The following is a 16,593-nucleotide window of genomic DNA, read 5'->3' as shown; positions in this document are numbered from 1 at the left end:
CTGTTAGACTTCAAAATAAATTTTGCTCTTTGACGCTGCTGAGAAAATGAACAGAGAGGCTACAGATTGTATGGTATATAAAGAACAAAGGACTTGTATCCAGACTATATTAATAACTTTACAACTAGAAAATAAACAATCCAAATAAGTATGGATAAAAGATTTGAATAGACACTTCACTAAATGAGATCTATGGGTGGCAACCAAATACATAAAAAGATGTTCAGCACCATTACTCATTAAGAAAATGCAAATTAAAACTATAAATTACCATTACACACCTATGAGGATAGCTAAAATTAAGATTAGCAATACCAAGTGTTGGTAAATATATGGAGTAATGGGAACTTTCATACATTGCTGATGGGAATATAAAAAGGTACAACAACATAAAAAATACTTTAGCAGATCCTTAAAATGTTGAACATGTACTTATGTTCAGATGACCCAGTATTATCACTCCTATGTATTTACCTAAGAAAAATTAAATCATATGTCCACCTAAAGATTTGTATGCACATGTTCCTAGAAGCTTTATTTGCAGTAGCCAAAAACTAGAAACAACTCAACATCTATCAACGGCGAGTAGGTCTGTGGAATATCCATATAATGAAATACTTCTCAGAGTAAATGGAGTAACTAATGATACACATACCAGCATGGATGTGTCTCAAAACTTTATGCTAAGTGGAAGAGCCACATATTGAAAAACTTTATACTGTCTGTATACCGTATGAATTCATTTATATGAAATTCCAGAAAAGATAAAACTACAGTGATAAAAACAGATCAGCTGTTGTCAAGAGCCAGAGGGTGGAAAAACGGACACAGGTCCACTGGATGATGGAAATGTTACATGTGATGATCGTGGTGGCATTACATGACAGAACACATTTGTTAAAACTCATCTAGTCATCCCTTAACAGTGATGACTGCTATTGTATGAAATTATATCTCAACAAAGCTGATAAGAAAAGTAAAAATGTGCAAGATCTACAGAAAGAAAACCAAAACTCTGAAGAACATAGAACATGATCTGAATAAATGTGTGATTCATTCTCCTTCAATTCTACTCAAATTAATCTGCAAGTTTTGTGTATTTCAATACACAATGTATTTTCAGTCAGGGTCCCAAAAGAATTGGGGAGGGATTGGGAGAAAATCTTGACTGATTTTAAAACTCATCCACACTGAGCAAGCCAGGATTACTGATCTTTTGACATCTCTTTTCTGATGCTCCTCCCTGCACTTTTTACTTTTTTCCTTGCAAAAGAAAATATAATGAGTAGGAATAGCAAAATATACTTGAGAGCTTTGTAATTAAACCAATTTGCTATGCATTAGAAATGAACAGACCAATGTTTCAGAGTAGAGTGCGGGCACAGATCCACAAATACAGGGAAAGGCACAGAAAAAAAGGACATTTCAAGTCATGAGGAAAAACGCATGGGGCTTATTTCTTGAAATTTTTGTCTCACATAAAACACAAAAAGGTGAATTATTATAGATTTAAACATTAAAAAGCATTAAGTACTTCAGATATTCTGGAAGCAAATATAAATATTTTTAAAATTTTGAGGTGGGAAATATCCTTGTAAATTTTAAGTATAACTTAGAAAACGTAAAGAAAAAGCCTGACAGGGTTTACTACATAAAAATTTCCAACTTCCTTAGGACAAAAGAGAATACAAACCAGAAAGATTTTATATATATATAAATAGTCCTATGCTTGTTCAGCATGGTTAAAAAAAAGAAAAAAGAAAAGGCCAGCAGGATTGTATCACTAGCAACGCACATATACGAGGCATTTTTAGGAGAAAAACAAATGACCAATAATAACTGAAAAGTGCTCAACCACAACAAAAGTGAAAGCAATGCAAATTAAAACAGGAGTGAAACAAAAATTTTTACAGGTAAAATGTTAAATGTTTGTAGTGTCTTGTGCATGAAATACTGACTTAAAGTAAAGAAAATCTAACAGTATGAATAGATTTATTTAGATTTACGAGAAAATTCTAAATGTGTTAATACATGCATAATGATGTAATAGATGGTGATTAACATAACATAATAATAAAAAATAAATAAATAAATACATGCATAGAAAAAAATCTGAGATCATATATTTTTTAAATATTTTTTTAAAGATTTTGTTTATTTGAGAGAGAGAGAATGAGAGAGAGCACAAGAGGGAAGAGGGTCAGAGGGAGAAGCAGACTCCCTGCTGAGCAGGGAGCCCAATGTGGGACTCGATCCCGGGACTCCAGGATCATGACCTGAGCCGAAGGCAGTTGCTTAACCACCTGAGCCACCCAGGCGCCCTATTTTTTTAATATTTAAAGATTAATTTATTATTTGAGAAAGAGAGAGTACGAGCGCACATGCACATGCACATTGGGGGAGGGGCAGAGAGAGAGGGAGAGAGAAACCCAAGCAGACCCTGAGCTAAGCGTGGAGCCTGACCCAGGGCTTGAACCCACAACCCCAAGATTACTACCCCAGCCAAAACCAAGAGTCCAATGCTCAAGCGACTGCACCACCCAGGCACCCCAACAAAGATCGTATATTTAAAAATAAATAAATAAAATAAAGATGTGAGCATTTTGAAAAATATGTAAATTACTATTTTAAAAGACATAATCTAACCTATAAAGGTGAAATATTCCTTTTCTAATTTTTTTGGTCTTATGAAAAGCGTTAGTTCTCTATTGCTGCTGCAATAAATTGCCATAAACTTTGTGCCTTAAAACAATGCAAATTTATTATCTTATAGTTCTGAAGGTCAGAAATCTGAGACAAGTCTCATAGGGCTAAAATCAAGGTGTCTACAGGGCTTTGTTCCTTACTGGAGGCTATAGGGGATAATCCATTTCTTTACTTTCTCCAGCTTCTGAATGCTGCCCACATTTCTTGGCTCACTGCCCCGCCTTCATCTTCAAACCAGCTACACCGCCTATCTCTGATCATTATCCCGTCATCACATATCCCTTTCTCCACAACAGGGAAGGGCTTCTGATTTTAAGGACCCGTGTGACTTAATTGGGGCCACCCACATTATCCAGGACAATCTCTCCATCTCAAGATCCTTAGCTTAATCACACCCTCCAAGTCTCTTGCCATGTCAGGTAACGGGTTACAGGTTCCAGAACTCGGGACATGGACGTCCCTGTTTCTGTTGATAGAAGATCCGTAGGGATCATAGCACTCTCGTGTATGTCATGGGGATCTCCTCCATTAGACAGACTCTTCCACAGATCATTCCTATACAATCATGTACCTAGTTTTTACTTTTGCTGACATGGCCGAGGGGATCTGTGAGTCACATCCTTAATCCCTTCAAAGAACCTTTTCCTTGGGACCGAATACTCTGACCGTTCACTACTTCTGGCGCATTAGCAGAAAGTTGTAGGGCCATACTCTTGGTTATCACTACAGACCACACTTTTTCCAACAGTGAAGCTCCAAATTTTAGCACCTTTTGCAGCTTGGAAAGGCTGAGAATTTTTCCAATCATCAAGTCCAGATTCCTTTTGCTAAGCAGTTCTTCCTTCAATTTACCTCTTTCCCCTTACATTTTACTATGAGCAGCAAAATGAAACCAGTTGCACCTTTATCACTTTGCTTAGAAACTTCCTTAGCTATTTACCCAGAAAGTTCGGCCTTCCACATTATGGGCAGGACAGAATTTTGCTAAGTTTTCTGACACTATATACTAAGGATCTCCTTTTCTCTAGTTTCCAAAACCACGTTCCTTGTTTCCTTCAGAGCCCTCACCAGTGACACCTCGAACTTCCATATTTCTACCGAGTCTTCATGATGATTTGCATGTCCTCTAAGACAAAATAGGCTTTCTCTACCATGTTCTGCACGTCCAAGCTTTCTCTAGCAGAGTCTTCAGCCCCGTATTTCTAACAGACTGCTCAAGGCAATCTAGACATTTTCTATCATTCCACTTAAAATACTTCCCTCTGCCCACTATCCAATTCCAAAGCCATTTCCACATTTTTAGGAATGCGTTACAGCTGCACTACACCTCCAATAACCAAAGTCTGGATTACTCTTCTATTGCTGCCATAACAAATGACTACAAATTTAGTGGCTTAAAACAACATAAATTTATTATCTCACAGTTGTGTTGATTAGAAGTGACAAGAGTCAGTAGGCCTTCACTCCTTCCCGGAGGCTGTACAGTAGAATACATTTCCTTGACTTTCCCAGCTTCCAGAGGTCATCCATATTCCTGCTTCCTTTCCTCCATCTTCCTCCTCCTCTAGCCAGCAATATGGTGTCTCTCTGTGACTATCTTCCATGGCCACCCCCCTCTCTCCACAGCCAGGAACAGCTACTCCATTATATCGGGTGTAGCCAGATAATCCAGAACAATATCCTCTTCCAAGGTCCCTACCTTAATTACATCTGTAAAATCTCTTTTGCTGTGTAAGATAATAGAGAATACAAATTCCAGAGATTAAGATATGGACATCTTTGGGCAGACATCATATTATTATCACCTATTATTGTAAATAGTAATAATGCAACTCTGGCATCGAAAACCTCATTTTTAACATCGAAAGCAAGCAAAATCTTAGACGCTCTTACTTCTCTTCCTCTTGAGTTTTCCTGAAGAAGAGTTGTTTCCAAGATCCACAGTATCTGGAGAATAACAGGTGAGGGTGAGGAAACAGAAGTGAATAAATAAAAGTTACAAATTTTAGGATTATTCATACTGCAGAAGACTTGAATTTATAAAGATGTTTGGGTTATCATTTCTCTCTTCCCTCTAAAGGGACTAAAAACCTACTGAATTGAGAACTAGGAGTCCAGGACGGGCTCTGGGTCTTCCTTTGTTTCTCAACAGTACTTGGAAAAACACTGAAATACCTGTGTACTTTAGTTTACTCAGGGATATTTGTCTAGGTCTTGAGATTTTTTGTGAGGATTAAATAAAATCTTATGGGCAAACATTTACAGGAAATCACTAGATAAACCAGCAACACGCTAGAGGGCATCCATCAAAAATATGTGATAGATTAAGAATAGTCTTTCCTCCTGACAAGCAAGTGGCATCACTAGTTGTCTTTTGAGATTTTTCTAAGGTTGTGACAAAATGACACTGTTCTCTACTAGCAGAAGTATGCTTGGCTTTCTCGGGCTCCACAGAAGATTGGGTGTGACAGGGACGGAAATCACCGTATAAATACAAGACCTTATTATTAGTAGACTAATGTAGTAAGCAAGATACTGCCATCTTTAAGAGCGTATTTCTACTACATCACTCATGTATAATCAGCAGGGCCCATCCTGTTGAACGCAACTTTATAATGATCTCTTGCCTCTCTACTATTCCCAAAAGGGTCAGGTCAGGCAAAGCAGGGAACAGGATACTGGGATGGACGGGACCACCTGCCACCACCCTGGCCCTAGAGTCACCCCCATCCCTCGACCCTCCGGTAGCCTTACCCATCACGTCACATGCTTGGCTACTTGCAGTACTTGCTTCTGGACCTTCTGGCACATCTTTCGAGAAGCACATAACACAGGAACACTTCTTATTTCCATATGCTGGGAGCTCAGCTCCTGGGCCAGAATTGTGATGTGTGAAGACTTTCGTTTACCCCAGGGATCCCGTTTTCTGTACCCTTCTTGATCTCCCCTTCCCTGCTTCTTCCTCTGAAATCTTCCATTGACCCTCCCCATCTCTGGCCTTTCCTTTAAGTCCCCCTTTTTCCTCCCTTGTCTTTTTCTCTTTATCAGCCTCTGTTTCTGTTTTTCATTATTCTTTAAGTCATAATTACCTTGTCCATCATAGGGTAGTAGGCTGGAAACAAGCTCTTCTGATTCTTCCTCTCTATTCATTTGGAGAGTTTCTAGTTCGCCAGCTACTAAAGAGAAGCAAGAAAATTACAGTCCATGGATCCTGAGAGTGATGAGGGAAGATTTTCTGGTGCTCTCACGCTGCACCCTGATATTCTGAGCTAAAATGAACTGCCTTCTGGGAGAAGACTACACCTGCTCTAATAATCACAACCTAGAGCTGCCAAAGCCATGCTTTCCCCATCTTTTGTACCTCATTCTGCTTTCTTTACACCTACTTTTCTACCTGTAGCCCTAAGAATAAAGTAAAAGGATCTTATCCTTCCAGGAAAAACCAACTGTTCTTTGAAAGTTGTAACAAGTAATTACCAGAACGGTTTTTAAACTCATCCCAATTGGCCCATCACGACTTACATCACTAACCACATTTAAAGCCAGCCAATCAGTGACAGCCTTACACTTCTGAAAATCAGCCAATCCGCCACACTCCAGAAAGCCTGTGTCTTTGACTAAATGATAACCTGGTTATAAACACTCCCCGGGTCTGAAAGTCTGCAGTTCCTGAACTACAAGCTTCCTAAAACTCTACCTAAAAGCAATTTCCTTTTTAAAAGAACTATGCCCGGTAAATACCATACCTCCTTCCACCATGCACCTTGCTTAGCACGCAATAAATCCTTCCTTTAGCTTCAGAGATGGCATGATGGTCTATCCCTCCAAAAATGGATTTCCCACCAACCCATCTTGAAGACTCTTGTTTAGCAATGTCTTGTGGGGATCCTTGGGCCAATAGGTATAAATCCACTGCCTCTTTTGCCCAACTCAGATTGTCTTCCTGATCAATCCATCTCAACAACGACTTGAACTCTGACTTGTTTCACTGAGTTCTGATTTCTGAATTAATCTTATTACTTAAAGATGTATATGCAATTAGACACGAAGTAGTTAGACATTTTGGTTTGGAGGTGCAGCATTTAACAAATATTCTGTTAATATTTTTTATTCTTCTACGGTTTCATTTACTCTTACTTTTGTCTATTTTTCAAAAGCTTTGTCTTATGTGTTTGATTGCTCCTGATTTTCTTGTGCTTCTTGAATGTTAGAAGAAAGTGATCCAAAGCAAATAACCCTGGAGGGTTACATGGTTTAAGGGAGGCATCACCCTGATAAGTCCCCTATCCAAAACTAATGAATGGATGTGGGTCCATTAAATAGTAGTTAATTTGTGCAAAGATATTTGGTCACCCTTGGTCTTGAATCCCTCACCAAAACCTTTTGTCAATTTGTGAAACAAAATCATTTTGTTTAGCACATAATCTGAGGTCAACTACTATCAGGTAATCAATCATATGTTCCCACTGTAGTCTCTGCTCGGTGGATGAACCCATTACTCCATTCACTTGCAGGACACCATTCACACTAAGGACTGCATATGGTGGCCTCATTGCTATTTGTCATGATTGTGTCTTGGCCAAAGCTACAGTCTCCCACTGACAGAACTCCACTTCCTCTTTGTACTCTCAGAAACATTCTTGCACTTGTCTTAATAAATGGCAAAATTTCACCAAAGGTAACTTTGGGTTTCAAAGGGGAACTCCGGACATGTCAAAAGTAAACAGGGCTTTTAATAGTATTTCTGAAAGAGAGAGAAAGATGACCAAAAGTTCCCATGTCCCAACCAGTAACTGCTACTTGCAGACCATCATCAAACAGTTTCTTTCCTTTTTAAAAAGTCCCTATAAATTTAATAGGAAGGACCTATTCTGTAAATGAAACTACCAGATTAAGGGGCCCCTGGGTGGCTAAGTCGGTTAAGCATCTGCCTTTGGCTCAGGTCATGATCTCTGGGTCCCGGCATCAAGCGCCATGTCATGCTCCCTGCTCAGCAGTGAGTCTGCTTCTCCCTCTCTCTCTCTGCCCTTGCCCCCTGCTCCTGTGCTCTCTCTTTCTCTCCAATAAATAAATAAAATCTTTTTTTTAAAAAAAGAAACTACCAGATTAAATGTACTAAAGGAAGAATAACTTTAGGATTCTTAGAAAATTCTCCTACATATAATCAATTTATAATTGATCTCAACATTAGTATGTCTACACTATGCATGATTCAAGATCTGCAGGCGATCAACAAAGTAGGTATATCTCACTTCTCTGTAGTGCCTAACCTAATTACTATAACTCTTTTCTAAAGCCAGATTCTTTTCTTTAATATATTTATGCTCAGCTTTGTTTGATGTCCCATTTGATAAGAATAGCTTATATTATTTACTTGGGAAAGTCAATGGCTTGTCTGGACTGTTATTTTCTAGAAATATACTTAAGTCTCATTGTAGTAGGCAGAATTCTCAATGTCCACTCAAGATTTCCTTCCCTGACCCCAGGGACTGCAAATATCATGAGATATCACCTCCATTTTTAGGCAGAGTTGATGTTAAGAAAAAGAGGCTATCAACATGAGAGATAACCAATGCTGGTGAGGATGTGGGAAAAAGGAAGCCTTGGTACACTGTTGGTAGGATGTGCACCAAGGCTTCAATGTGGTATAGCCACTATGAAGAACAGTATGAGGGTTCCTCAAAAAAACTAAAAATTAGAACTGTCATATCATCCAGCCACTCCACTTCTGGGTATATATCCAATGGAAACAAAATAAGTATGTCAAGGAGGTATCTGTGCCCCCATGCTCATTTCAACATTGTTTACAATAGCCAAGACATGGAAACAATCTAAGTGTCCATCAACAGATGAATGGATAAAGCAAATGTGGTAGCCAGATATATATACACACAAAATGGAATACTATTCATCCATTTAAAAAAAAAAAAAAGGAAATCCTGCCATTTGCCCTCCCTTACCTGATCCACTTTCTGGTGGCAAGCTCAAGTCTTCCTGGGGTTCTTCTTCATCACACATTTCTAAACAGGCACTGCTACCTTCTGCTGAACAGAATAAAATCCCTTAGTGGATCCAGCATATGACCAATAGAAATCATAGCAGGAAACCCACCCTGACAACCAAGGTGGCTCAAGTATCTTCCAGGTGGGAATGTCCCTGCCCTCAGACCCTCCTGCCTTAGAGTTCACCTGACCTGGGAGTTAACATGGCTCGTGTCACTATCACCAGAGGCTGAGAATGGTCCACCTATCCCCCTCCCTTCCCATACACCGAATTCTCTCTCTTTTTGAACCTTTTCACTTGGCTTCACACATTTCTTCCGTATGTATAAGTGAAGGGGAGCAGCGGAGGAGAGGAGAAGGGAGGGGAAATTTTCCTCCTTGTAGACAGAAAAAACAGATTTGGTTAATGAAATGGGAACTGAAATCATACTTACCTTCCGCATCACATAGCAGTTGCCTGAGCACCTCCTCTGGTTCTTCTTCACTGATCATTTGGGGAGCTTCAGGATCACAGGACCCTGAAGGGAAATAAGGAAATGAGCTGAGCCAGGATGTTCAGAGCACAGGTGAGCTGCCCTTCCGGAAAAGGGACATCTAGTCGAAGGACCCCACCTGAGATTCAACCAAGCCCTCCTTCCCCTGACTCTCCTACTCTCTGCTTCTCCGTTTCCTTCCCATAGATCTGTCTCCAGACATTTCCGCGTCTGCACTAGGAGAATATTTGTGCATCCTTGATTTTGTGGACTCCATTCCCCCGACTTCTCTTGTCTCTTTACTTTTCTATTTTTTTTCCCTCAATGGTGATCTTCATCTTTTCTTTCCTGCTTATTCCTCCTAGCTCTGTTCTTCCAGGTCTCTCCAATCCCTAAAAGAGAGTCCATTCCTTCTGTCACTGTCTCTCTTGATTTCTTCCCCTTCCTACTGCGAAGTGGAAGTTTCTCTGCTTTAGGCCCTGTTCTGTTCCCTCTGGGAGCCACAGATCGCCCCTTGGACTCTTCTTACATGTGACCACGTTGACCCCTGCTAGCCTCACACAGCCACTATCTGCAATGAAATATTCAGGTCATGGGTCTCTGCTCTTCCTCCTACTTGATCTTAGGGAAAAACAAGTATCCTTCATCTATGCTTCCATGTCTTTCTTTAAGGAGGAATAACAGCAGTTTCCCTAGCTAAGTCCTAAAGATTTATGAGGAAATCTCACTTACCAAAGTACTTTGAAAAGAAAAAAAAGCACAAAATAATCCAATAACCTGATGACAAAAATGTGACAAAAACTATAATTTGGGCTCGAAAGCCCTTAATCTTTCCTTCTGACAAATAGATCACAGAACCATGTTCTGTTTGAAGCCTACCCAAGGTTATGACAATATAATAATAATATTAAGCACTAGATACATACTTAACTTTTATTCTTTATAGAAAATAAGAAGTAGGCAGAGGTTAAAATCACAATACTGAGTCCTTCCTATAAATAGACATAAAGAATGTGAAGGAAAAAAGACACTGTCTTTGCCAGTATTTATCTACCACAACATGAAGAGGGAATACATCTGTTCTAACAATAAGGGCCATGCTGTTCAGCTCTGAATTCAGCTTCCTGATATCCTGCAGCCCAGGGCTGGCAATCCCTTCCTTACCTTGCCCACATGTTGGTGGGGAGCTCAAGGCTTCCTGAGGCTCTTCTTCATCACTGGTCTCCCCGTGGGCATTGCTGTGCTCTGCAGAAAGGAATGAAATGCCCCAGTCATCTCAGTACACAATCAGGGGAGATCATGGTCGGAAAACTCATCGTGAGGACATGGGACACTCAGGTATCTGCTAGGTGGGACTGCCCCTGTCCCAAACCATCTGGTCAATCTCTGGGCTCACCTGGCCTGCAGGTTGACTCACTCCTGTGGCCATCACCAGAGCCTGAGGACCATCCACCATCTTCCTCCTCTCATGTACACCTAATTCTCTCTCTACTTCTTCCCCTTTTTCATTGTCCCTGCTCATTACTTCTGTCTCTGCCCTTATCTCTTGCTGCCAGTGTCTCTAGGTGCTTCTCTTTGTTTGGACGTGTTTCTGTCTCCTTTTCTTCTCTTTCTCTCTTGCACCTCTGACACTCTTTAGTGTCTTTATTGCCTTTCCCTATCTCACTCAGTTTTTTCTTGCTCCCTTTCTTCTATGTTAGGAGAGGTATCCCTAAAATAGTACTGTAGAACCTGATCAGGAGATGGGATAAGGAGCAGACTAGGTCAAAGCAACACCACCAAACACAGGGAAAATTTGTTCTAAGGCCCACATATAAAAGAAAGATCAGAGCAGTGCAATCACTGAAAATATTTACACTCTCATGAGAGATGAGGCAGAAGCAATAGGCCGGTACCCCATGGTGAATGGGAGACACAGAGGACCACAGGAAGGACAACTGATTTAATCCGAAGGCAACAAAGATCACAGGTTTATGTGGGAAAATAATATGATCCGATTGATACCTTGCAAATAACAATCATGCTAAAGTGGAGGAAATGGACAGACTGGAAACAAGAGGAAATGGTACATTCGTGTTCTCTTTAACGAGGGAGCAAACTCTGGAGAAGGAATTTCTAGTTCCACAGAAGAAGCTGTTAGTTTCAACTTTGGAAGTGTCAGTTCCTGAAAGTCATCTAAATGGGGAGGATTCTGTGATAAATGCCTTCAGGTACACAGACGGATGATCTTGGGAGACAGGTGTCCCTAGCAGGCAGGCACTTGAGACTCATTCTGTTACCTGGGAGAACCAAGACTGCCAGGGAGAGGGTTATCGGTCTCTGAGTATGGTCCAGGCACCACTCTCTACCTGGGGAGATTAAATCTAAAAACTCACTACTGAGATAGACACTTTTTGCTGGAAGATGTTCCTGTCTAGACTCGCACTTCAGCTTTACAAGATCCCAACTTATTCCTTCCCCAGTTTCCACTCCTTATTGATTTTTAAATTATTTTGATATAACTCTTTCTCTACATAGTTTCCTTTGTGCTTCCTTCCACATTATTATTTTGATATTTATTTGCCAAATTATTATATAATCTCTCTAATTTTCATCTCCATATCTCATTTCTTTGTGAGCTTATACCCTTTCCCGGTTGTTTCTCACTTTCTCCTTTTCTATCTCTGTTTCTCTGAGTCTTTCCTCCGGATGCCTTAAAATTTCCCTTATTTTATCTGTTTTCCTCGTTCTCACAGATGCTTCCTCCCAAAGTGACAGAAGTTTTCCCCTTTTCGCTTGGACCACAGCGCCAGACAGCCTTCCCTTATCAGCTCTATGCTAACAATCTCCCGAGGGACCTTCTAAAGTGCAACCCTATCAATCATTCACAAAACTTATTCCCGTATTGCTGGTACTTCCGGAAGTAGGCTGAAAATGATCTTGTTGCCTCAATTGCCATAACCTGTTGGCACTTGGGGTTTTACTGGCATTTAATAAAACCACCCAGGCCCTTCTGCTCTGGTGCCCCAGCCTACCTTTGCTATATGTCTCCCTACGTTCTCCAGGCATGGATACCCTCTCCACTCAGGAGCTCTGCTCACCATTATTCTTAGTCTCTCTTACCGTTTTGAAAAAAAGCAAAACAGAAAATGGACACAGTCTCACCTGTATGTATGTGAATATGAAGAATAGAATGGTAGGATGGGAGAAAGGCAAGATTTTTTTCCATGCTGATCAGAAAACAAAGGTTTATTGAGGGAGTTGGGAATTTAAATCAGAATTACCTTGTCCCTCTTCTGCTGGTAGGCTGGGCATCTCCTCTAGTTCTCCTTCATTAGTCACTGGGGAAACTCTGGGATCACAGGTCACTGCAGAGAAACAAGGACATAATGGATCATGGAGGGTGATGGGAGCAGACCTCAGCATGTCCATGCCCACCAGGATGGGAAAGCAAGCCGCCTGCTCCATGCTGCCCCTGGGAACCACACTGTCTTGTTCTGCTTTCCGCCATCTTGTTATACCTCCTCGGTCCACTTCTCACCGTCCCACTTGCATTTCTGCCTCCACACATGTCTGTTTCCTAGCTGTGTATCTCTTCCATCGTCTGGGCTTCTATCCCATCTCTTGTTTTTAGGCCTTAGTTTTGTTTTTGTTTTTCAGTGATAATGTATCCATTTTCTCCTGTTACCCTATCTAGCTTTCTTACTCTAGATGTCTTCACCACGCTCTCTGTCAGTATTTTCCTTTCTCTCCCCACCAACATCAGTTTTTCCCTTATTTTTTTAAACTCAAGAAAATTTCTATTTTTTGAGGTGTCACAGGCCCAACAGCAAAAGCACTAGAAACAATTCCCCTATACTAAGGTGGGAGACTGATGATTACATTCTATTAGAGCAAAAGGGGCTGTTAAAAGTACTCTTCTGTTCACAGGCCCTTGAGAATGTTGTCAAATAGTCGAAACATTTGGAAACCCATGCCCAGTTTTTCTTTTTTCTCTTCTTAAAAATTTTTTATTTAAATTCAATTTAATTAACATATACTATATTATTAGTTTCAGAGGTAGAATTTAGTGATTCCTCAGTTGCATACAACAGCCAGTGCTCATTACTTCAAGTGCCCTCCTTAATGCCCATCACATAGTTAGACATTTCTCCAAAGAAGACATACAAATGGCCAATGACTCATGAACAAATGCTCAACATCACTTGGCATCAGGGAAATACAAATCAAAACCACAATGAGATACCACCTCACACCAGTCAGAATAGCTAAAATTAACAACTTAGTTTTTCCTTTAATGAAGATCTTATGTTGGACCTAGGTGTACTCCTTTGGGAACATGTGGGGCTCCTGGGACTTCTTCTTTCTGTCTGACCACAGGACCCTGCCCTGACTGCCAGGTGGCTTCACACAACTGTTGCCTCAGTGACACACCCACTGCTGCCCACTCTGCCTTTTCTGCTCTGCCCCTGCAAAAATAACCTGCATGCCTTTCTGGGCTTTGTTTCCCCATCCACAAAAGAGAGGTTACAACAGTTTACATGCCTGTATCTTAAGGTTTTTTGAAGATAAAAGGAAGTCTCCCACAACCCAATAATCTGATGGAAACTGTCAGAAACCTTGCACACCTTGTCTCCCACACTTTGTTCTCTTTCTCATTTTAATCCTTCCCATGTGTGTCTGCCTCTTCTGTTTCTACCTTTGTATCTCGCTCTTGGGATCTCTTGGCACTCCTCTTTGTCTTGATTTGTTTCTTTCCCCATGTCTGTTCCCACCTCCTTTTTTTCCCCTCATGCTTCCCTGCTGATCTGATTTCTTCTCCCCGACTCTTATCTTGTTTTCTAGGGGTCAGAAAAGGCATCTGTGAGATGGTATCTAATATCTGCATGATTTCACCAGATTAGTGAGCAAGTGGGCAAGAAAACAGGGCCAAGCATGTGCCAAAGCTCAGGTGAGAAAGAGTAATCAGATAATTAAAATTACTCAACAAATTTTATACAAATTTTTGAAGTAATTGCGGACAGACATGAGGCTGGAGCCATGGGGGGAGGAAAGTGGATTTAATCCTTCTGACAACAAGAAGTTGTCAACTTAATGTAAGAAAGTAGGATAAACCAACCTGCATTTTCAGAGTCCTCTAGTTGACCTGGAGAGATTGGGTGTGATGGGAACATGACTGGGGGGAAGATATGAGACTGGAGGCTGTTGCTCTGGTTCCAGGGAGAAGAGACATCTGACCAGAGTGTTTGTGTTGGGTATGGAGAAGAATGGACAGGCAAGAGACAAGTTCGATACATAGCTGACTAATCTGGATGACTGATGGGCTATGTGAGTTGAGGGAGGGGGATGAGTCACTGATGACCCCTAAATTTCTGCCTGCGGAATGGAACAATGGTGTTCTGTACGGAGATAGGGAATACCGGGAAAGGAGCAGATCTGGTGTCAAGAAGCATGGTATGTGCAATTGTGGGTATCTTATATTGAGGTGCCTGAAAAACATCCAAATGGAGTTGTCCTTTTAGGCCCTCTGCACAACTGTATTCAGGCCCTCAGATGAATGAGGTTAGAAGACAGGTCTGTGCCAGACAGGTGTTTGGGGATCATAAGTTATAGATGGGAGCAGACACCGCCTCTGAGAATGTTACAGGTGCCATGTTCATAACTGGGGGACATCATAACTTGAAAACCCATGGCTGACATGTTCCACCCCTAGTGGCAGGCTTATTTCTGACGAATAACTCTTCTCTCAATTCCTCCAATGTCCCAAACTGTCTTCTCTATCCCTTGTACAGTGTTCATCTCTGCTGAATTTTCACTCATCTCTTTTTTCTCGGTTTATAACTTTTGTGCCCCTCCCCCACCTTTTTTCTCCTTAGTGTCTCCCCCTCCCCCCCCCCCAGCTGCATTTCTCACTTAACATCATGTTCTCTACCTGTCTAAGATGATGGAGTTTATCTCCTTTCTTCCATGGTGCTCATTTCCCTGCTTCTATCTGTCCTCTCTAGTTCTTAACTTTCTGTTTCTAATTTTTCAACCTAAGAATTAAAACTGAAAATTTAAATTTCAGACTTTCTGCGTATTTCGTCCACATCCATATTCCTTCCCCATATCATCAATGTTCTGGACTGTGGCCATTGGCAAATGAGCAAGGATCCTTCCCTTTGCCAGGTCCATTTCAAAACTCTTTCACGTGAGTTCTCTGTGTTGCAATTATACCCATTATGCCCATGTTCCTGGCACAACCGCAGGGAAAATAGGTTGGAAATTATCTCCCCTCCCTGATAGCATGGTTATATTTAGACTCCATGTCTATTTAAGTAGAATTGTCAACCACCTTGGTGTCTCTTCATTTCATGACTCCATCTTTATTTTTCGTTCTTCTCTTTGTCTGTGTTCTATACCCAGGGAAAACCCAACCAGTCTGAGATCATCCTTCACTGCTTGTGTCTCTCAAGGGAAGCAATCAGAAGCTGGGCATAGTTTGTCTTTGTGAATATGTGAGGATGGATGGATGGATGGATGGATGGAAGGATGGATGGATGGATAGATGGATGGATGGATGGACAGATGGAAGGGGAATAGGGAAGGGATGGAAGAAGGTGTCCCTCTATATTCATAGGAAAACAAAGTTTTAATTAGATAACAGGTCATTTGAATCCTAATTACCTTCTCTATCATAAGGTAGTAATCTGGGCATTTCTTCTGGTTCTTCTCTGTCATCCCTTTGTAGAACTACCTCTTCACAGGACACTGAAGAGAGAAACAGCAACATGATAGACAGTTAGTTGGCCTGGACTCTGCCTGGATGTGGCCAACGCTCAGAGAGCATTGGAGCTTGATGTTCAGAGTACAGGAGAACTGCTCCTCAGGAAGAAAAGTATGTTTATACCCACTGAACTTGCTCTGCCTTTTTTAGCACCTTGTTTCCTTCCCTCTCCTTCCTTCTTCTTCCTCGAACCCTGTCTCCACACGTTGCTGCACCTGCACCATGAAGCTGTGGGTCTCTTTGACCATGACTTACTCTCCCTGACTTCTGCCATCTGTTTGCATTTGGCTCTTTTTGCTCCTCCAGGAAGTTCTTCATCTCTTTGCTCCATTATCTCCCTATTTATTCTCTTACCTCACTTTCTCTCTGCTATACTTAGTATTTCATTAGTCCTATGCAATTCGTGGGAAGTAAGTTTAAGATGATCTCTCCCCTCCCAAACCCCAACCTGGTGGTGTTATAGTCCATATACATTTAGATAAAATTGGGCCCACTTAGCCAATTCCATTGGTGCCCCCAGTCTACATTCTTATTATTCTGTGCCCTTCAGTTCTTCACCCTAGAGCCCTTCCATTAAGGTGCTTAGCCTCCTTTCCCCCCCTGCCTCCCACACACCTGAGGAAAGCAACCAGAGGCTGAGTCAAAGTGTGTATTTGTGTTTGGGGGA

The 16,593-nt window shown here is 41.1% G+C and overlaps 1 protein-coding gene across 11 annotated transcripts in view; it reads right to left on the bottom strand.

The window, feature by feature from the left end:
- Positions 1 to 16,593, bottom strand: part of SP140 (SP140 nuclear body protein) — a 61,648-nt gene that overhangs the window by 22,985 nt on the left and 22,070 nt on the right. For 8 of the 11 annotated variants that reach the window (XM_027589253.2, XM_027589256.2, XM_027589248.2 and 5 more), the window contains 8 exons: positions 15,827 to 15,910; positions 12,445 to 12,528; positions 10,346 to 10,426; positions 9,143 to 9,226; positions 8,667 to 8,750; positions 5,796 to 5,882; positions 5,461 to 5,577; positions 4,600 to 4,653 (listed from right to left, as the gene is read on the bottom strand). In XM_027589253.2, the coding sequence (XP_027445054.1) occupies positions 4,600 to 4,653; positions 5,461 to 5,577; positions 5,796 to 5,882; positions 8,667 to 8,750; positions 9,143 to 9,226; positions 10,346 to 10,426; positions 12,445 to 12,528; positions 15,827 to 15,910 (675 nt within the window). The remainder of the gene's footprint in view (positions 1 to 4,599; positions 4,654 to 5,460; positions 5,578 to 5,795; positions 5,883 to 8,666; positions 8,751 to 9,142; positions 9,227 to 10,345; positions 10,427 to 12,444; positions 12,529 to 15,826; positions 15,911 to 16,593) is intronic. The other 3 variants (XM_027589250.2, XM_027589249.2, XM_027589251.2) reach the window with 3 other exon arrangements.

The sequence above is a fragment of the Zalophus californianus genome, chromosome 3 (genome assembly GCF_009762305.2).
Source record: "Zalophus californianus isolate mZalCal1 chromosome 3, mZalCal1.pri.v2, whole genome shotgun sequence".
NCBI lineage: Eukaryota > Metazoa > Chordata > Mammalia > Carnivora > Otariidae > Zalophus > Zalophus californianus.
Note: the sequence above shows the minus strand (reverse complement) of the source record. Positions and strands in the feature narration are given on the sequence as shown.